Consider the following 21,249-nt stretch of genomic DNA (forward strand, 5'->3'; position numbering starts at 1 on the left):
GTTTCACTGCTGATTTAGTAAGAAATCCAGAGCTGCCCTAGCATATACAGCAGAACTGTTTTAAAGTGTGTTGCAAACTGTAGCAAACCACCGCAGACCATAGTGAGTGTTTGCTATACAGTAAGTGCAAAATGATAAATAAAAAGGTAAAATTAATTAAATTAGACAAAATGTCCATGAACTAGCAAATTTCCTGTGACACATTTTCAAAGGGGTGTTTTATTGCCAAATAGAAAAGCACCACTGTGCCAATAACTTGGCCGATCCACAGCAGCATTAAAACCAGTTATCACAACAAAAACGTACTGGTGCTATCCACCAGGGAGAGAGCCCACATGATGTCATTAAGCGCTAATTGCATTTTCTCAAGATGCAAGGTTGGAGATAATGTGCTTTCGGCAGAATTTGTGGTGGCTTAATTAAATCCAGTCAAAACAAAGAACACAAAGAGAATGCAAAGGAAACCTGTATTTGCTCAACTTTCCCCAAAATGCCCTAGAGACTCCGCAAGCCCCAACATGACAAATTATATTTATTTTTTTTAATAAGTGCACATTACTTGGATTTAGGAGCATGTACTGTAAGCATAAACACTCGTTTCAGGATATTGACATCAGATCATCTGAGTGTTTGAATTCACATTGCAAAATCACAACCAAATGCAAAACGAAGGGAATTTGTCCATCAGAATAACCCCTACAGAACTGTGACTTTACTTTTCCTAGAGCAAATACGGTACAAACATAATGCATAATGAGTACAATGAACAGGTATACAATGGCAAAAAAACAAAAACCCAGTCATTTACAGTAAAACCTCTGAAATTATATAAAAATTCAACCTCTGATCAAGCCTCGTTTTCTTCTCTGTGTAGTATTCAGAATGTTTTAATCTTTTTTTAAATGTAATCCTCCACTGGTAATAGCTAAATGCCAGGGCTCTAGCGGGAAATAAGTTATCTCAGTGATCGAGAGCGTAATGATTTTTCAAAGTCCTATTAATCACAGAGCTACAATGTGGATGTGTTTTCCATCTGTCTCTGGTGAGTGCTTTATCGTGAGCGGGTCAGAGTGAGCCAGAGTCTGAAATGGGACGCTCAGTGCAGCAGGTGTGCCCACTCCACGGCCGGGGAGCCAGTCCAGCTTACACACACACATTCCCTGGGAAGCATACTGTATCTCTGGGAGCAGGGGCACCCTTAAAATAAAGTAAAAGAACATGCGAGCTTCGCACACAATGGGCCCCTGGCTTGATTCAGATTCTAAACAAACTATGAGCCAGCAATGCCAACCGTGTTCTCACAGTTTTACGTGAAAAAGTGTCAAAAGCCAAATGCTGTCTTGTGTAAGCCCTCCTAGTTCCGTTAAAGATACAGTATGCCTTCGTGATTTTCACTTCCGTATTTAATTTAAATGGCCTTGGGCACAATAAAAATGGTTCTAATGTTTTTCTCTCTTTACAGCTTTCTATTAGGAATATAGTACAGAAGGCAGACTGCTCTCTAGTCGGGTAATGTCGCCCAAGAGTGAAATACAAGCAAAGCCAGTGTTCAGATTAGAGGAGGCGGCTTCAGTGTTTATTTCTTTAATCTGTTTTATCCTAGCCATCAGCATTGACAGCTGCCCCTGATTGGCACTTATTGCAAGAAGCGCCGGCCCTGCCATCGTTAGTTTTCAGAAAATGCGTCATTGAGACTGACAGTGTCTGAGAAAACTGCCAGGTGCAAATTCAAGATTCCCAAGTGTAGCTTGGTCTCGCTGCTGCAAGCATTCAGGGGCAAAGTGAATGCTCAGAGAAAGACAGGGCCAGTTCTGCTGGTAGGCTTGTTTGTTCTGGGCTCAGGTCTTACAAGTGTGATGTTTGCTCGGGCAGTGAGGTGCAGGAGCTTGGACATGTGCCCGTGACACCGATTTGTGCCGGGGGGCCGAGCACACATGCACAGCCACCTGTGTCCTCTTTAGCGCTGCAGAAAGCATGAGCCATCACTGTTCCCTAAAGCATGTGCGCTTGGCCTCAGCCCCTGGGCAGCGTGCAGTTCTGGTTGCCCAGCGATCGGACAGCAGTGGGGAGACCAGTGTGGTCCTGCCACAGCTGAGCGAGCACGCACTCTGTGTCATGATCCCTCAGGAAGAGATGGAGTGTGCAGTCGGTTATCTTTTGTTTCCAAGAAAAAACTGCTTGCCTGCTACCCTGAACTGCAATTAATTTCACTACATGAAGCAATATGTTTTTAATATATTTTTACCCATTCTGGGTTGGCACAGTAGCATGACATTGAGCTGCACAGCCTCAGAGCTTCACTTGAGTAAGTGGATGTTGCATGTTATCCCTGCGTATGTGGTGGTGCTGTCTGGGTGGAGTTTGCATGTTCTGTCTGTGTTCATATTAGATTTTGCCAGGTACCCTCGCTTCCTCCACCTCCTACAGACATGCTGGCTGGCTTTGATCAGCTACTTTAAACCTTCCCTTTCTGCATAGCCTTGAAACGGACTGGTGTCTCGTCCAGGTGTGCTCCCAGTGTCTCTGGGCTCGACTCCAGGTTGCTGTGACCTTTGTCAGGATAAGCAGATTTCAGATAATGAACAGATGGATGGAAAAACATTCACATCAACGGGTCAACATCTTGGCCAGATCATTGGTGAGGCAGAAAAAAAAGAAATCCTTCCAAAATCAAGATGAAGCAGAATTGTGAGTGGAAAAGTGCAAAGTGTCAGTCCTTGCAGTCACATTGGACTGGCTTTCCATCTCTCTCCAGAGAGCAGCACTAACCAGTAGATATGAATTCAATGAGAGCTGCCACTTTGCTGCTTGAACTGGACTAATTTGATGTCAGGGTCTGAAGGCACAAATCAAACACAACACTGTGCCCCGAAGTGGGATTCCATAATTTATATTTGGAGCATCTCAGTGGTCAGCATTTGACATGGTCTCTTCCTGGAAGGAGAGAAGAATGCCTTCGGCTTACCCTGGAGGAAAACGAGCGACCTGGCTTTCACATCAGCACGATGGCTGTCGAGGGACAGCTTCTGAAGAACAAGATACACACTCATCTTTGCCCTTTGATCTTTAATCAGCAGCTAGGCCAGCTTTAAATAAGATGGTGTGGTCTGTGTAATCTCTGTTGAACCCAGTCACATGAAAACCATCAATGCCTTTCGGACATGTTATTAGTGGGAATTTGTGGATAGGCATTTTGATTGTGCTACACTATACAGTATATTGTTACATGATTATTAGATGGTGCCTGTTAGGAAACATGTTTAAATTCCTCAGTGTGAAAGATGAATTGTTGATGTTGGTCATAGAGCCAGAACCAATTGTCATTCTAGGTACATGTATCTGTCTTAGAAGCAGGTTTGCATTGCAAACAGAGGAACCTGGACTTCCTGTTTCTAAACACTCATCTGTTTTATTAATGAACGCATAGTATTTACTCACCATTCAGGACTACATTGGTGTTCTGAAGGGCATGCAAAACATTTTTTGATGCTGTAGCTACAGAATTGCTACATGTTTGCTACATGTATTTGGCTACAGTATGGAAGACAGCAGAATTTACTACTGTTGATACGGTGTGTTTACTTGCAATCTGTTTATAGTCTTGAAATCAAAGAAACACTGTGCTGCTCAGTGCAGTGTTTTTTTTTAAATAATCAACATTTACAGCTAAACACCGTGCCATTCACCAAAATCATTTTCCCACGTTTTCAGGCCACAAAGCATTTCAATTCCTAACATTTCTAAATTAACGATATGAAAACAGGTTGTTTCAAACTTACGTCTCACACAGTGCTTATAGACACGGAAAACATAACTCATTTCTAAAAAATACATTATTGATACCCCTTGTGCCAAAACGTGAGTTGATTTTGATTTATTTTTGTTATAATTATGAACAGTAGCTGTTGCAGGGTCGTTCTCCCTAGCTGGGCTGAGCGACTGTGTTCGTGCGGTGCGTGTGTGAATACAGCACTCCAGCGCCACACGCTTGTGGGACTCTGTGCTGACATTACCTTGGTCTCCTAAATGTGCCGCTTCAATGCTGCTTTGCTCGCAGGCGGAAGCTGGGGCCTGCATCATCCCCGCAGCTCTTCTCCCAGAGACACGTTTCCTGGACGAGCGGAGAGCTCGCCGGGAGGCGTCCAGGGGGGGGCTGAGGTATCTTTGGAGACCGAGGGCTCTCGGCTTTGAGTAGCCGACAGCCCAAAACATTTCTGTTCCTCTTTCAGAGGCACTTGCTGTATTCTCACGGGCACCAGAGATCGTCTTGGCAGACTGGTAACACAAAATTACATGATAGAGATCGGGATAATGAAATGGAGTTTGTAAGGAACGTTTACCAGGGATAATGCGGAGGTCTCTCTCACCTCCGCTCCTATAACTCGTAGTCCACCAAAACGTCCCTTCCCAAAATACCGGGAATACCGTGGAGACCCAGTTACACAATATTCCAGTTGTGTATTTCAGTGGTAGATCTGTGTGTTGAAAATCCAGTACAAAATACACAGATCTACCACTGCAATACACAAATGGAATATTATGCACAGAAAAAATATTATTTTTTTGTGGAAGGGGGGCATGACACTTTTTTGTTTTGTGCCTTTGAACGTTGCATTGACTTCTAAATTGAGCTCTAAAGTGTTTCAAAATACGTAGCTAAACACTGCTTAACTAGTTTCCCCGACTGGCGCTGAACCATGGCATTAGAGCGCCACCTAGTGAACAAACAAAGGAAGACCAGATGTACGGACACGGGGAAGGAAATGTTCAAGTTCGCAGGAAAATCTCAACACACAAATGTGAAATGTGAAGTGCGAGGCTACTGATCACCTAGGTGAGTCCAGTGTGTAGTGTACTGTAGGTGCACATTTATGATGTGTATTTAAATGTCAGTTGTCATGGACGAATGTATTGGTTGTGCACATTGACAATAACAGTGTTTCTTTGTCGTGATAAGTGTGCAATATCAGCTTTCAGCTCGGATGTGTATCTTAATGAAACTGCGAAAAACTTACCATGAATATGACTTTTTTGGGGGGATCGAGGTTGAAAAACTACAATTACTTGACATTTTTAATACGAACTTTTATTTAAGCAAATTGGTACAAAACATTGTTTCATAAAAAAACGTTGCATTGTTTAGCAACGCCAACAAATGTGCTGTCAGTTTTAGATGCAAATGTAGTTCTGAGGCAGATACAGCATGTACACTTTACACCAGACAAAATCACAACTCAAACCACATTGCATGTGCTAACAGCAGCTTTTCTTCTTAACAGCTTGTTGTTCTCTGTCTGTAACAGAGCCGTTCATTCTAGTTAATGTTAAAATGGCACTAAATTGCCTTTTGAACAGAAACAGGATGAAACAGTAGCACAGACTGCAGAACCTAAAGAACTGTTGAGCAGCTCTTAGCAAGCACTTCACAGAACTACAGGCAGATACATTCTGGGTCTTCTTCATGCTGAAAAGAGTTGCAGGGAAGCAGCTACAGTGATTGGCTTTCAGCATCTATAACCTATAATGGCATCACACTGTAATCCTCCATACAGGACTTTCCCTTTCAGCCAGTCCTCAGGAAAAGGAGAAATACCGGCACATGTGTGTCGTCAACATAACTTATAGGAAAAGTAGAGTTTTCTCTTTAAGAGACAGTTGTCCAGGTGGACTAGCTTTTCAGCCAGATAGCAGCAATACTTTGAATTTATTTAAAGCGTAACTTCAGTCATTCTGCTCTCCACGGCAATGGCTGCAATGAACATTTATTTCACGATCATTAAAGTAATATCCACTAAACTGCACACTCTAAGCACTTTACACCAAAATGTTCCACGCCCAATGAAATATTATCCTTTAACCTGCTTGCTTTGTAAGCCAGATATGTAGGTTTTGTATCAATCCCGCCTCAAAAGTGGTGCCGTGACTTTTATCTTCCACCACCTACTCTTAGGAAAGAGAATACTAAAAATATATACACGCACAAGCACGCACACACTGCACGACAATCACACCCACCAACCCAGAGACATCACGAGATACAGGATTCTCTGCCACCGTTATTCTTCAGAAGATCACATTTAAAGTGCCTGTAGCAGTACATCATAAATCGAGGAAGAGATGGAGCTCTTTGTCATTTTCATTATGAAACATGCATTTCCGAATGCCAGCATTTTTAAATAATCTGGACTACTTCACAATTTCTTGTGACTCTTTCGTTATGTTTTACACTTTGTTTTGTTTTACACTTTGTTTACATTTTTTTTTTAATTTCAACACAAAAAGTTTGAAAGATCCTCATGTTCCCGAAGGACATTCCTGGGCCAGTTCAGTGTGCAGACCAGTTCCTGACCCTGGTATTTCAATTGCTGTGCTGACTCCCTGTTTTCTTAACCTTTCTCAAATAAAACTGTGTTTTTCATCAGCGCAGTTGTTCCTCTTATTTTTCCTCGCATGTTTAACAGAGCTACGACGGCATTGGGCACAACATTGCTGGAATATGAGCAAAGACCAGCTTCTCCAGCTCCAGCCGTGCACGGTACAGTAAACTGCTTTGGACCAAAATACTATCAAACCAGACAAACACACATCTATCCGTTTTCTACTCGGTGCAGCCCTTTTAGCACACAGCCATTGAGGCAGGCTGACGTAACGAGTACTAGTTACAACTTGTTTTGTACAACAAGGAAATAAAAGGACTGGAATGTCCTGGCCTCGCATCTGTCTTGTCCCTGAATCATTTCATTTCCCTGAGCCCAGTTCCGTCGGCTTTTTTTTTATCACGAGGAGCTCTAAGAAAAGACAAATCCAGGCAGGGAAATTGATTTTCGGAGTGGTGTGCTCAAACAGAGGGTTTGGCAGTTTCTTCATTCCTGCTGTGCTTTCCCACAGGTTCGTGTGAGCAGGATGCGGCCCCACTCCGCCGCTGACCGCCCTGCGCTCGTCTGGCTGGACCAGGCTGTCCTCGTGGCCACGGGTGCTGGGGGCTGGGAGGCCCTGGGCACCGCCTGTCCCCATGCTGCACAGGCTTGTTCAGCACTGCGTCCAGAAGCAGAGGAAAAGGGAAGAAAAGGAGAAAGGTTAGTAAAATGATCAAATGCACTGAACGTCGTTTGTCACGAACGACAAAAACAGATGATGGGCGCTTCTGCAGTGCCCAGAATCCCGGGGTACAATGTGAAATGTGTTGAACTGGAATCAAGGGTCTTCGTTGTAAAATGTGGTTTTGGTTACAAGACAGGTGTTGGTGCCCCTAGAGGCGGGACAAGGGAGAGCAGCCAGAGGAACTCCTTGTCTAAAGCAAAGGAGTTGAGAACTGGGTCAGCTCCGGGAACCTCCTTAAGATCATCAGCATCGCAAGGACCCAGGGACACAGTTGGAAATGAAGTTCGGGACATTTAAGACTGAAAACAGGAGACTGTCCTTTTCACAGAGGGATTGTGGGGGTGCTGGAACCAACTCTCAGGCCCATGGAGTTGAGGCTGTTGCTGGAACATTATTTAAGAAAGGATCAGAGAGAAATCTTGAAACAAAACGTCACTCGCAATCAAATGAGCAACTGTGTCTCGTGTTCTTAACAAGGAGGGGACAGTACAGAATGGGCACACCTGGGGGGCAAAGTGATTCCCGGTGTTGAGACCGCTGGAACACTGCCCATAGGAAGTGGGTTTGGACTGCTTGGTGCACCTGTCTGTGGGATCGTTCTGCACCAACAGGTTCATTTCTTATTCGAGGTTCTCAGACTGCACCTGTGCTGAAAGGTCTATAGAAACTGAAGGGTGGGCAATGCTGAATCAGTGGCTTGTAGACAGTTTGTCAGCTACAAAACCTGTGAAAGCTGACGGTACTTATTTATAATCTAATACGATGGATAGCGGGGAATGTGAAACAACAAAAAGAAAACTCACGCTGAATGAACGAGTAAATAAAAAATGACGCACAAGACTTTTCATGCCGTGCATTTCCTGCATTTTAGTTCTTCATTTAAAAAAATGCTTATATAGAATTACATTTATGTTGCCATATAAAATAACAAACAAAAATATAGAATACTTGTCATTTCAAATCAAACGATAAATGTAGGCATTAAAAACAATCTGCTTTTTACAGGGAAATACAGAATGAGAACTGTTTAGGTCACACAGTGCCTTTTGCCACAACAGAATATATGAACATCAGGTTGTAATCACAGACAATGATAATGACAGGTTTATAAGATCAAATACCAACTGTATTAAATCTGATGTTGGCAATTTAATTAACTGCCATGTCAAGAATTATGAGACCTTATCTCCAGTATTCAGATGTTGATGTGTCAGTGACTTTTTTTTTTAAACTGGAAGAGCCAGCCAGTAGTCAATTGGGTGTTACTCACATCTTTGCTGGCAGCTTCAAACCTTCAGTATTGCGTACGGAGTGAGGAAGCAGACCCCTCCAGCCTGTCCACCTTGTCTTTTAACATGTCACAGGCTGCACCTGCCCCACATGCCAGAGGATCAGTGCTGACTGGAGGAGAGACATGTTCCTCACAGGCAGCACCGCCTCATGCCAGAGGATCAGTGCTGACTGGAGGAGAGACATGTTCCTCACAGGCAGCACCGCCTCATGCCAGAGGATCAGTGCTGATTGGAGGAGAGACATGTTCCTCACAGGCAGCACCGCCTCATGCCAGAGGATCAGTGCTGATTGGAGGAGAGACATGTTCCTCACAGGCAGCACCACCTCATGCCAGAGGATCAGTGCTGATTGGAGGAGAGACATGTTCCTCACAGGCAGCACCGCCTCATGCCAGAGGATCAGTGCTGATTGGAGGAGAGACATGTTCCTCACAGGCAGCACCGCCTCATGCCAGAGCATAAGTGCTGATTGGAGGAGAGGCTTGTTTCTCACCGATATTCTCCCCTTACCAGGGGATCAGTGCTGATTGAAGGAGAGGAATATACCTCACAGACATCACCGCCCCCTACTGGAGCATCAGTGCTGACTGGAGGAGAACCCCCGATCGTAGAGCTCATGCTGAGACCCTTTACCAGTTGAGCCATAAAGGAAGCCACTGGCCAGTGATTTCTGTATCCAGTTTAATACAAAAGAGCACAGTCACTGCTCTCCTGTTCTGTGAAATCCCAGACAGGGGGCTGTAGTGCCATGCTGAAGAGCAGACACAGTGCTGCAGTGCCACGCTGAAGACCAGACACAGGGCTGCAGTGCCATGCTGAAGAGCAGACACAGGGCTGCAGTGCCACGCTGAAGAGCAGACACAGGGCTGTAGTGCCATACTGAAGAGCAGACACAGGGCTGCAGTGCCACGCTGAAGAGCAGACACAGGGCTGTAGTGCCATACTGAAGAGCAGACACAGGGCCCCATCCTTTGGGTCTTAACTCATCTAGGACTTCAAACAGCTGAGCTGGGCAGGAGCTTTGACTGTTCCTCCTTGTTGAAATTCAACGATAGGAAGAAAGATCAAAAGGATTTTGGAAATCAGCTCTCGGGTTTTCAAAATAAGACATTCATCTTTGGAAAACCTATTGTGACATCTAACTGCTGTCTGTGGCCAACACTGGCTGGCACTCTGACAGGGTCTCTGAAGAGATGCCAGCTTGCCTTTAGCAAACAAATATGAAACCAATTTAAAAAAAAAGATGCACTCTGCAGTGTTTGTACAGTACATCACAAATAAATACTCTTAATAAATAAACTGTGAAGAAGCAAGACATAAAGAGAGCACACATCTGCACCAATTTCCTGCTCTTTTTCGTGCACGTCGCTAAAACCTTTTTAAGACATAATGGCAGAAATTTTGGCAATGGACGTCCGAGAGACAGGTCACTTAAACTGGGGAAGAACTATCGCCTAAAGTGCTCTGTTTGGGGTCGGCTACGTTTGAGTGTTTGCTTATTGAAAAATCATGAGCTTATTTAAATTACACCCCTTAACCAGCTTACTTCATTCGCCAGACTCTGACACCTGCTATCAGATTCAGGTGAAAAGGAGATGAAATACCTAGTTTCTCAAACCATTCATCCTTTTGTTTCTGTTTTGTTCATTTCAGCTATTCTGGAGATCAAACACATTTGTTTTTAATTATTTTTGTTAAATATGAACTCTGTTCTTTTGCTTCACTGCCATGCATTTCTAATTTGTGCTTAGGATTTAAAGGCTAACTACCATTTGAAAGTAAATTTAAATAATTCTCTTTGCTGCTGATTTGAGCTACAGTAAGAACCCCTGATGGCATCCTTGAAAATTATTAGCAGAAATAAAAGAATTATTTTTGTCTAGCAGTGCAGACTGCCTGCCCACCTTGTAGCTTTTTCCATCAATAAAATTGAACATATTTACAAAACACATCCATGGCCTGTATGGCCCCAAGACCACTGACTTCATATTTCACGTGTAAAAGACCTGCAGCTTGCAGCCTGTAAACACAGGATAATCATCACCAGGCCAGTTTACCCAACAGAAGACCAACCCTCAGTGTTGGTGTCAACCACCAGCTTTAAATTGACAAAAGTGCTTGTTGTCTGTCCTCATCAAGGTTCGGTCATGCTGTATCGGCTGCGAGTATCTTACACATTCCTCTCTGGGAAAAGGACGTTGGGCTTTTCAGCACTAGTTTACAGAGCTGAAGACCGATTGTAGACGGTGCTAAAACATACTGCCACAGCATTCAAATGGAAATCTGCACTGGCCGTCTTGCAGGAGCAGTGAAGCAAGAGGAGAGCAGTTCTCTCCGGGTGATGACGTACTTCACGAAGCTCCAGATTATTATCGTTATTGTTAACTCAGATAGCGGTCACTGATTGTCACTTATAGCGGTGTGTGCTGAAAGCAGTGTTAGACACCACTCTGTGAGAACCAGGCATGACCATAAGTTTTCTTTTTTGTTCAGTAGTTACAGGGAGTGTAAAAATGTGCTTGTATTAATCTAGTTAATGTATTAGTGTGTAAGTATATTAAATATTCAGCAGACATTTGCTAGTGAAAATTAAACATTTTGTCAAGAATTAAAACACTGGATATGCTGGGCCCATTGTCTGGCACAGTCTTTGGCCTGTTGAATTATTTAAGGTCCAGGAGGCTATATTGAATGAATGTAATATAAATGAATGACCGGCTCTAGAGGAGCTTTTGCCAATGGAGCCATAAGTGCTCTCTAAGTATTTGGCAGAAAAGCCAAATTTTGACATTTTGACAAAAAGCCTACAGTACAGAAACAATGTCTGTGGAACTTAGGTTGACAGAAATACTTCAATAGTTTTCAGGTTCAGCGTGTTGAACTGTCTGCGTTGATTTCTTAAGAGCTAAGAGCTCTGAAATCAGCGCTGTTGAATAGCTTGTTGAATAACTGTCCCCTCGTCTCTTCTGTGACCTTGGCTGCGCTCTGGAGGCCTGCAGGGGGTCCGGCAGGGAGGGGGGTGGATGCGGATGGGGGGTGATGTCAGAGCTTGGTATTTACGGCCTGGAGGATCTCCTGCGGCGCGGCCTTCTCGGGCAGCTCGGGCTCGTCCTCCTTGTCCGCTGCGCTCTGGTCCGTGTTCTCGCGGCTGCTCTGCGGCGACTCGGGCGGCGGCGAGTACAGCACCGCGGCCAGGAAGAAGAACAGCGTCCCCAGAGCCTGCCGGGAGGAAACCGGTGGAGCCTTCAAGCAACGCTGCCGCGGAAAGTGGGTGCCCGGCGTTGCAAACAAGGATACGAGGACCAGGGGCAACACGTGCCCATAGACACTGGGGACCCCCTCACCCGCTGGGTTTCATTGCACCTGAGCTCCTTGTGACTCCTGAACTGAACCAACAAGTTGTGTGGTTGGAGTCAATTGCCAGTTTTCTCTTCTACTGAAAGGCTGGAGACTTGAGGTTTCTTAAGGAATCCTCCTGCATGTTTAGGAACTGAAAACAATTTAAAGAGGTTCAATTAAACCTATTATTGGGTCTATTAAGGTGGAACAAACCCCAGTAGGCTTTGTGGGAGTCCCTGCTCTAGGCTGTGAATGTGCAGATCACCTGTAAGCAGCAGATGGTCTTCAGGAAGGCAACTGAGCCCCACACTATGGCGGCCCTTGTCCTTGTACTTCAATCTATAACGCAGTCTCTGTCCATCTTCCCATTATCGGACAGCCACATCTCTTCCTGGCGAGAGCCGTGGCAAGCCAGCGTGAACCCCAGAGGCACAGTGTGCAAGGAGGGGCCGAGAGCACGAGACGGCTCTTCCTCCAGACAGAAGTCAGCCCCTGGCAGGGCCCAGACCGATACTGACTCTCAGGTTTCATGCTCAGCAGGGTAATGCCCATGACACAGGTGTTTGGGTAAATAGTTTAAATGTGAATTTTAAACACTGTCTTCCGCTTAGTGTCATACCCAGACACGCAGACCAATTATCTTATGCACTTTTAAGGAAGTGACATACTGTAGCACCTGCACCAGCCAGAGTGACCTAACTTCACTTCCTGCCATGTAAAGAACAATATGTTTCACTGTGTGACTAGAGATGTGCTGCAAATGGAAAATAGTTTTAACTAACTTAGCTTCTGAAAAGTGTCCTTAAAGTCCAGTTTCGGCTAGTTACTTTTGCACAGCCCTGAAGATCATAATATCTGACTGTGCTTTTCTGGACTGTTGATGCAAACTGCGTGGTCATACTTTCTGTAAAACCCTCTTGGGAAATTTAATTCAAGTTTTATTATTCCCTAGGGGAAATTGGTTTTGTGACAGGACTACAATATTTCATGAGATAAAAGAACTATTTTGCATTATTTAAGAATGACGCTGCAGAGGGGAAGAATCATTTCCTGAGTCTGTTTCTGTTTTACCCCTGAGGGCACAGAGGTGTCTTCCAGATGGGAGGAGTGTAAATTCACAGTGGAGGGGGTGTGCCACATACTCCTATATCTGTAGAGTGCATTAACTGTAGGTTGTTCTGTTTTATCCCAGTGATTAAACACATGAATAAAACAAAGGGTTTCTAAGGGTAATCTTGAGACATGGGGGTGGCATGCAAGTTTTCATGAGGATTGAATCTGTTTCATGACTGAAGTGAGGGAAGTCAGAATAGGACTCTGTGCTTTTACCTTGTAGATGACGCCAGCTATCAGGGTATATCTGCTCATGGCTGAGTTCTGGTAGAGGTAGCAGGATCCCTGTTCTCCACATTGGTCTTGCCACAGCAAACAGGAGATGTCAATAACTGAGCCAAAGGCTATTGGACCTGGAATCCCCCCTGTCAACACACAAATGGTGGAGCTTAGATGAAATCTGCAATAACAAAGATCGTGACATAAATGACATCAATTTTATAGTGAAAGTGAAACCTTAAAAAGTACTACATGTGGAGAACCGAGCTTAAACAGGGGAACGAAATTCTAGAAAATTGCTTGCTTTTTAATAAAAAAAATAAAATGACGCGGATCACCCAGAAAGCTGCGCCCCACTTTTTTCTTAGGCAAAACTAAGACTTGACAGCACAGAAGGTTTCCTCGTTTTCTTGTGGGAATGTGCAGGGCAGATTGTGGGCAGGCATTGTATGTTTAAAAGTAATAAAAAGATGTGCTGGTTGGTCATTCCTAGTATTGAGTGTTAAATGGAGTTTGTAGTGAACTTTCTCTAGACTGGGGTGTTTGATCCGGAACGGGAGGTAAAAACCAGGCTGTACCCAGCGTTCGGACAACAATCCATTGAATCCCCAGGCCAAAGGATCTCTGACTGTCTGGAACGCACCTTTGGGAAAGACAAAATAAAGGACTGGAAGTCATCGGAATGCCACAGTGCAAATAAACTCGACAACGGGCTATTAGCAGCAGGGATTAGATCTGTCCTGGCTATGAGCTACTCGAACTGTCAAACAGCAGGCGCGTATTTTTCCTTTTTTACATAAAAAAACTGGGAGAATAAGTCCGGAAAGGGGCGTAGCTTAACAGCCAGAATGAAGCCAGACAAAATACAGCTTAATCAAATTTTGCTCCTTTGTAACTTGAAAGATGTGCAAAGGCAATGATGATGAACATTTCATGTCTGAAGGTTAAAATAACATCTTAATCATTCATGGAAAAAAACAACCTTATAAAGACCTGACATTTATCTGCCTGTTAAAACTGTCTTGTTTTAACTGCAAAACCAGACTGATCTATGTAAATGTCGTCAATTTTATTAGTCAAAAATGTGTTCATGCTCCGCGGCCCACAGAGAAGCCGATTCAAGACACATTGTTTGTGTCTGGGGGATGAACCACAGACCATAATGTTGGCCAAGAAAATGACGCAGGGCCGCGCCTCCATGTGGAAGACCTCATGCTCCCACCCAACAGACGACACTTCTGGGAACACGTTTTGCTCAGCCTTTTTGTACTGGAAGGATTTGATCTGAGCAAGCCATCATTTAAACAAACAGCCCTCCTGGAACGCTCTACCGCCAGTGCCACAGGGCTCCGGCCTCCGCTCATACCTCAGAGTAGCTGTCAAAGCGGGGATGCTGCAGAGGAAGGTGAAGAGGATGACGATGAACAGGAAAACGAGGAAGACGGGCATGTACTGACACGAAGACGTGCACTTCCCTGCCTCCGCGACACCCTGCTCCCAGGACGACAGGTTTCCCACAATGCACCTGCAGCCGGAGTACACCTGCAGCAAGAGAGAGCACACGCAGACGGCCCGTTCAGTTTGATGGCAACCTGTTATAAAGCAGTGGGCCAAGATACACATTTTAAATTTAAAATGCGTGGCTCTGTACTGGAAGAAACAATATAAGAAAGATTTAAGAGTTTGACTCAGATTCCTCATCTAGACGGCGAAGAGAAGCAGTGAAAAAAGCTAACAAAATGCTTGGCCATATTGTTAGGGTTGTAGAATTCAAATCAAGGAAAGTCATGTTTAAATGAAATACAGCATCGGTCAGAACTCTCTTGCAATATTGTGCTCAGTGTTTGTGACCACTCTGATTCCTAAAAGGGAAAGCCACATGCAAACAATGGGAACTGAGATGTTATGGCCTAGAACAGAGAAGGTTATAGAGGGACTCATATTAGGTGTTGAAAATAGTGCAAGGCGTTGCCTTTTTAGAGATCAACAACCCAAGGACCCAAGTGGAGATCGAAGCTTAAAAACATTCTGCACAGGACACAAGAAACACGGCCTTTCTTTACCCTGTAGGAGACTGAATGGCTGAAGCTGGCTCTGTGGGATTGTCTGGGAAACAGCTCTGTGGAATTCTTGGATTTTAATTTTAAATTTAAAAATAAATTAAAATAAATTTTAATTTTGTTCCCCTGGGCAGTAGGAACCTTCTGACTACAGAAACCCTTCAGTAGTTTGGTCGGATGCTAATAAATGCGATAGAACTTTGGAGAGGGAATGTATCAGAGGCTGTCCGATGTAACTCTACTGGAGCTGACTGAACGGCAGCCTAATAGGAATGAGCCAGGAAGCTGCTCTAGAGGTGTAGCTGGGGTGCCTGGAGGGACGTGAGAAACACAAGCAAAGGGAGGTACACAGGGAGCATGCCTCTCATTTCCTCAAAAGGAAGACAACAATGGGCACCGAGTGTTTTCATGGCATGTTCCCCCAAAGTAAAGTCTATTTTATGTCAACGAGAACCCAGGGTGCAGTTCCCTCTCCTGCCACCAGGGGTCCGCGGCAATGCCAAAGTGCGACCGAGCGCACTTGTTGTCGGAATACCTTTTTGCCTGCCGTGCTGAGCGTCTGGTTGATGCCGCTGCAGCCCGCGTGGCAGGGAGAATAGTACATGGTGCCGTCTGCCCCACAAACCGGGTTGTAGAGCTGCTTCGTACAGCTGCACTCCGAGTTGCAGCCCACTGTCAGGTTCAGAGGTCCGTCTGACGCTGAGCTGTAACTTCAAGAGAAAGGATGGACTCAGTACGGTAGGGTCTCGGCATCTGCGAACCAAACATTCACGAATTCGCCTATTCCTGATCCGGTTTGGCCCACCGGGTCTCGTATGGAAGGAGAGCCGAGGGGGAGGGCACCGAGATGAAGGCTGTCACCCACAACGTCCAGATTGGCCGCGCAAGAGACTGGGCTCGTGAGAGGAATCTTTCCAAGTACCCACATCTCAACATGGGCCTGTTTTTATATAATAACAGACGCTCCAGGTTCTGTGTCAGCAGAATGGCACAGGGAATGACAGGCTGGAGACGACTTTACAGGCCCTCTGGCTGTTTTATTTAAGTGTTGTGCTACACTGGGGAGTGCTGATCACCACGGAGGCACACAGAGACACAGGAGAAGGGATTCAGAGGGAGGGCTACTCATGTGTTTTAACTACATATTGTAGTACATTATGTGACGGTATACAGTAGGGGTGGCCTTGGTGATCTGTGAATTTAGCGTTTTCTGCACCGAACCCTTGCGAATGTGGAGACCCTAAGGTACACAGACTCGTATGGAAGTAACCTGTAGAAGACCCATAAGTTCCTATGGGTGTCAAGACGGCATTTGGACATTTCTAAAGAAAACTTTAGGTTATTTTTATAAGGGGGTGCCTCAATAGTTAAAAAACAGTGAAACAGTTTCAATAACCATGGACAAGAAAACATTGTTCTCAAGTGGTCGTACGTTACACAGACAGATGTCTTCTTCTAACGCTGAACATAAACAGCTTTTGACTTTACAGCACTCATTACCGCTGTGTTTGCCAGGGCATAATTTCAGGAGGGATCTACTCAATCCCTCAGCACTGGGAAAATGAACTTCGCCCTCTTCGTAGCTGTCGCCCCGCTGCCAAGTCACAATATTTCTGTTGGCCCCATTTTTGGCTTTTATCTTCGTTTTACTTGGTGGTGAAGTTGACGTTTCATTTCTTGAAGTCGCTGTGTTATCTCCGAAATCTGAAACGTCTGAAATTAAAATTCCCTGGCGATTAATGATTTTCTCCGCCTCGGCACTCTCTTTGAAGCGCGCCCCTTTTCTATCCCCCCCGCCGCTGTTGTTTTCCGTCGTTTGGGCGTGTTCTTTTTGGAAATAACCCTTCCTCATAAAACGGACGTGCACAAGCAGGGCTTTCGCATCGCTTGCGCTGCTGGCATGTCGAACCCTTAGACAAAGGGGGCGGGGCCCAGCGGCTTTTGCCACTTTGCGTGACCCTGCCTCCGTTTTCCCTCTAGTGCTCCGGGGGCTCGGGGGTGCTGCGCGAAACCAGTTGACCACGTCGGGGGCGGTGTAGGAGCGAAGGGAGGGAGACCGCGCATCCGATACGCAAGGATGTGAAAGACCCAGGCCGCCGCCACGCCTCGTGCCCCTCCCGTCTCACCTGTCCAAGTAGGGGGCGTTGACGCCCGCCATGGGCATGTTGGGGCAGTGAATCAGGAAGATGAAGATGGCCAGCAGGCTGATGACGCCGCAGAACATGCAGAACTTGATGATGCCTCTGCAGCGCAGGTTCAGCTTCTTCACAATGTAGCCCCCCAGGAACGTGCCCCCTCCCCCGGCAGGCACCACCATGTAGCCTGCAGAACCAGGCAGGGGGGGCAGGGGACACAGGCACAATAAGAAGAGGGTGACCTCAGCACAAGTACTGTACATAATGAAGCGCTCGTACTATTGAAAGAAGCAAAATGTCTTTAAACGCATTATTATTATCATAGGACGGCCACTTGCATAAAGAAAGCAGGCTACAGGCTACTGCCTGCCTGCCTCCTTCAGGTCTTTTCGGCAATGGTTGTATGATACTTGTTGAGCGTACTGCTGTGTTGGCAGAGGCGAGCCTGTCGCTGTCCAGTACAGGGAGTTTTATTTTTAAATCAAACGCTTACCAAACCATGTGGCCGCTTCTGAGGCACTGAGGCTGAACTGGGATTCCAGGAATTTGGGGCCAAAGGTGGACATGCCTGCAATGAGAGTGGCTTCTGTGGCGCCGGCGAAGCACAGGAAGATGAAGGTGGGGTTCTTCAGCAGCAGCAGCACGGATCTGGGGAGAGGGAAGGGCATTGCGCGCCGAGTAGGGAAGGAGCTCATCGACGGATGACATATTATTTTATGTTGGACTCATCCCAACATCGAAGCAAATTATATAAAGGAGATCAACACATAAGGACACACTTGTTGTATCCTTGTTTAAAAGCAAAGAATTTGAATCAAGTGCGGTTAAAATTGGAATATCGTGTACAGTCTGGGGTCTGTGTTGTAGGGTACATACGGAAGATCTGGGACCGTCCCAGGGTTTAGGGGTTTCCAGAAATATGTCGGGTGAAGCCACTAAACACTCCACAAAGATCTAAAAACATAAATACCTATATATTTCATTTCTCATAATACTCCCTGTGTTTCCTAAGACCCTTAGATTCTTCTAAAAATTAAAGTCACCTTCTTATCACCCAGCTCGGACTTAAAAACCTGTGTTTTTTAGCCACTACAAACATTGGTAATGTCCAAAAAAGCTTTTGGAAAAAATATAATCAGTGCTGTGTGCCAAGACTCTGTTTGGCTCTGGTTTTTAAATGTAGAACTTCTGCTGAACTGCCTGTTTTCCAGCTCTGCTCTAATACTGCAGCGCAAAGGAAATGTTTGCGATGTTGTTGCTTGAACAGAAAGGAAAGTTCTGCAAAGGCAAGTCCAGGACCTCACACCTGAAGAAGGCTCCACGGCCGAAACGTTGCGTTTTCTTTCTTCTCTTTTCAGCATGGAATAAACATTTACTTGTTCCTTTATTTAAAAATGGCTTCTGTATCAGGCTGAATGATTTTTGCTTAAATCAGTCTTATGATCTTACTGATCACCAATAAAGGTTATTATTCCTGAGATGTGGTAACAGTCATTCAGCTAGAGACCAGCTGGAAGCTGGGGCCAAACGTAGGGACTTTCTATCTTTCTCGGGGTGTGGTTTTCACCCTTCGCCCTAGAGAGGAGGTAATTCTTCAACCAGGCCAAAGAGCGTGGTGATTTAATGATGCTGACCAAGGGATCGCACTGCTTTAGAACAGGAAGGCAGTGAGAGCTTGTGTATCAGTTTGTCCAGCCACAGAGATTGCCACGGCAGCGGCCTGGCTGAACTCCCTGTGTAAAGAAGCGCCCAGTCCTGTACCTGGGCATATCTTTGACGGTTTTTCCAAACTGGGGGTCCGAGGCCGTTTCCTGGCTGCCGTCCTTCAGCTGGTGAGCCTCCGACACCCGCATGGCCACATAGCGCTGGGATCCTGGAGAAGAGGGAGCAGGTCGTCACGGCTCAGGAGCTGGCTGGTCAGGAGCTAGCTGGCACGAGCGCAAAGTGAGCTAAACACAGCCCGAGGGTATGGATTCGCTGGGCTTGCGGGCACTACAAAGGGTCATTTCTGGAGGACGGAAAAGCTACCAACAACCAGTACATTTTACAGCATTGGGAAAATTGTTATCCTCTTGTCCTGTGGGCACAGACTCCTCACACTAACAAAGGAGAAGAACGCCCTTGTGGCCACAAACCCACCAAGCCTTTATATGGAGCGACTAAGCTCTTTCTCCGCGGGGAACAGTTTGCACCTGTGGCGCGGGGGATCGCTAGCTCGTTGCAGCGGTGCCGCGGTGCCGGAACGGCGGGAGAGGCCGGGTACCTGGCAGCTGCCTGGGATAACCCAGGATAGGGATGGACACGAGGAGTGAAGCCGCTCCCCCCACCAGGAAGCCAATCCACCAGGCCCCCACCCAGAGAGGGTTCTCGGGGGTCAGCTCCGTCCTGGACAGGTCAAGAAGGAAGGAGCAAGGCGTCAGCGCGTGGCGGACGCAGACAAGTGTAAACCCAAACCCCGGCCTTCGGTGACCATTCGCCTCCAGCCCAATCAAACCTCATTCCAGAACAGCTCACTGCATCTCTCCCTGAACCTGCACACAGCGACTGCAGCCCTACTACACCCCAGCTTCTCCCTCTGCAGGAAACGAGCAGGAAGGAGCCGGGGAACTGGGGCACAGTTTGTGTGCTAGTGCCCCCGACAGCTGGGGAGCTGGGCGTAGAATCATGGGATTTGACACCGATAGGCTTCTGTCTCCTTTCCACAAGTTTATGAGTGTTTGGGGGCAGTGTTGCACAAGAAGTAGGATCATGGGTCACGCTTGTGAATATAATTTTTGCAGGCAAGTGGACGTGAGCCATGTAGTGGACAAGCAGAGGTCTTTGAATTTTTGGTTCAATACTCGTGATCTCTTATTCTGTTTTCTGATTATCGACCCCTGTGACCTACATCTATGGCCTTGACTACAGCTGCAGTTTGGGAGTTCTGCCTAAATATCTGTATCACAAAGGTGCTGGTCACAGTTTATTTTCTAGAATAATTTTTCTTAAGATTGTATTGGTGCTATTTTGTCCCAGTGGTGTCAAGATCCACTTGAGAGTTGTGGCATCGATCATGGTTATTTGCATAATCGTCCCCAAACTGCAACGTGTGCTCTTTCATAATTTAAGCTCTCTTTTGTAAGGACTTTACTAGATTTGCTCTTTTTGATACTCGATCGGTAAACAACAAGGCTCTGACTCTTAATGAGTTTATTATTGACTGGAAAATGGATGTCTTTTCACCAACTGAAACATGGCACCTACCAGATGTCCACTGAAAGAATGACTGTAGAATGAGGTTATACCCTCTGGTTACACTGAAAAGAATCCTGCAACTCTGGTCAGTGTAGCAGTCGTTCATCACTTAGATGCTGGTCTACAAATACAGCTCCTGTGCAGAATGGTACAGCCTTTCAAGGTTTCGTTTATAGCACAGGATCATCCAAATTAGACTACTTGCTGGGGCATCGTCAAAGGTAATATGCTACAGTATGTCCAGACGTCTTTGTCTCATGTGCTAATTAAAAGGTTTCTGCCTCAGCACATAACTCTTGTCCTCAGTAAACTGCACTGACTCTATGTATAACTTAGAATGGACTTTAAGGTTCTCTTCTTACACAAAAGGCACTGAATGATCTAGCTCCAGATTATTTTAAGGTGTTTTGCAGGGGTATAGTCCAGTTCTTAATCTGAGATCATATGATTTGGGCATTCTGCCACAGACCAGGCTCTACACTCTGGACAGTGTTTCTACTCAGCTGAAGACCAGGCTCTATTTCTCATTCTGCGAAATCCAGGTTACACACAACGGATGACAGAGCCCTATTCTGTGCAACGCTGTGTTGGAGGAACTCACCTTAGACACCGGAACCCTCCTCTGTAACCGAGGACAATCTCTTAAATCTCACTTAAAAATCTGTCTGAGGCATTTAACATGTGATTTAGTTGAATTCTTACTGTTACAGGGCCGCTGATCTGTGCTTTCCTTTTCTGTTTTCCTTTTTTCTCCTC

General features: G+C 45.7%; 1 protein-coding gene across 4 annotated transcripts in view; it reads right to left on the bottom strand.

The window, feature by feature from the left end:
• Nucleotides 1-5,064: 5,064 nt before the first annotated feature.
• The window catches only part of slco4a1 (solute carrier organic anion transporter family, member 4A1), a 43,615-nt gene continuing 27,430 nt past the window's right edge, over nucleotides 5,065-21,249 (bottom strand). The window contains exons 5-14 of one of the 4 annotated variants that reach the window (XM_088937176.1): nucleotides 19,523-19,644; nucleotides 19,021-19,132; nucleotides 17,753-17,907; nucleotides 17,251-17,446; nucleotides 15,660-15,828; nucleotides 14,431-14,606; nucleotides 13,643-13,707; nucleotides 13,062-13,210; nucleotides 11,454-11,612; nucleotides 5,065-7,035 (exon numbers count right to left, since the gene is read on the bottom strand). In XM_088937176.1, coding sequence (XP_088793302.1) covers nucleotides 7,030-7,035; nucleotides 11,454-11,612; nucleotides 13,062-13,210; nucleotides 13,643-13,707; nucleotides 14,431-14,606; nucleotides 15,660-15,828; nucleotides 17,251-17,446; nucleotides 17,753-17,907; nucleotides 19,021-19,132; nucleotides 19,523-19,644 — 1,309 coding nt within the window. In that variant the 3' untranslated portion in view covers nucleotides 5,065-7,029. Of the gene's footprint in view, nucleotides 7,036-7,950; nucleotides 11,613-13,061; nucleotides 13,211-13,642; nucleotides 13,708-14,430; nucleotides 14,607-15,659; nucleotides 15,835-17,250; nucleotides 17,447-17,752; nucleotides 17,908-19,020; nucleotides 19,133-19,522; nucleotides 19,645-21,249 lie in introns of those variants that run through there. The other 3 variants (XM_088937175.1, XM_088937174.1, XM_088937173.1) reach the window with 3 other exon arrangements.

This window comes from Atractosteus spatula, chromosome 19 (genome assembly GCF_055471065.1).
Source record: "Atractosteus spatula isolate fAtrSpa1 chromosome 19, fAtrSpa1.hap1, whole genome shotgun sequence".
NCBI lineage: Eukaryota > Metazoa > Chordata > Actinopteri > Semionotiformes > Lepisosteidae > Atractosteus > Atractosteus spatula.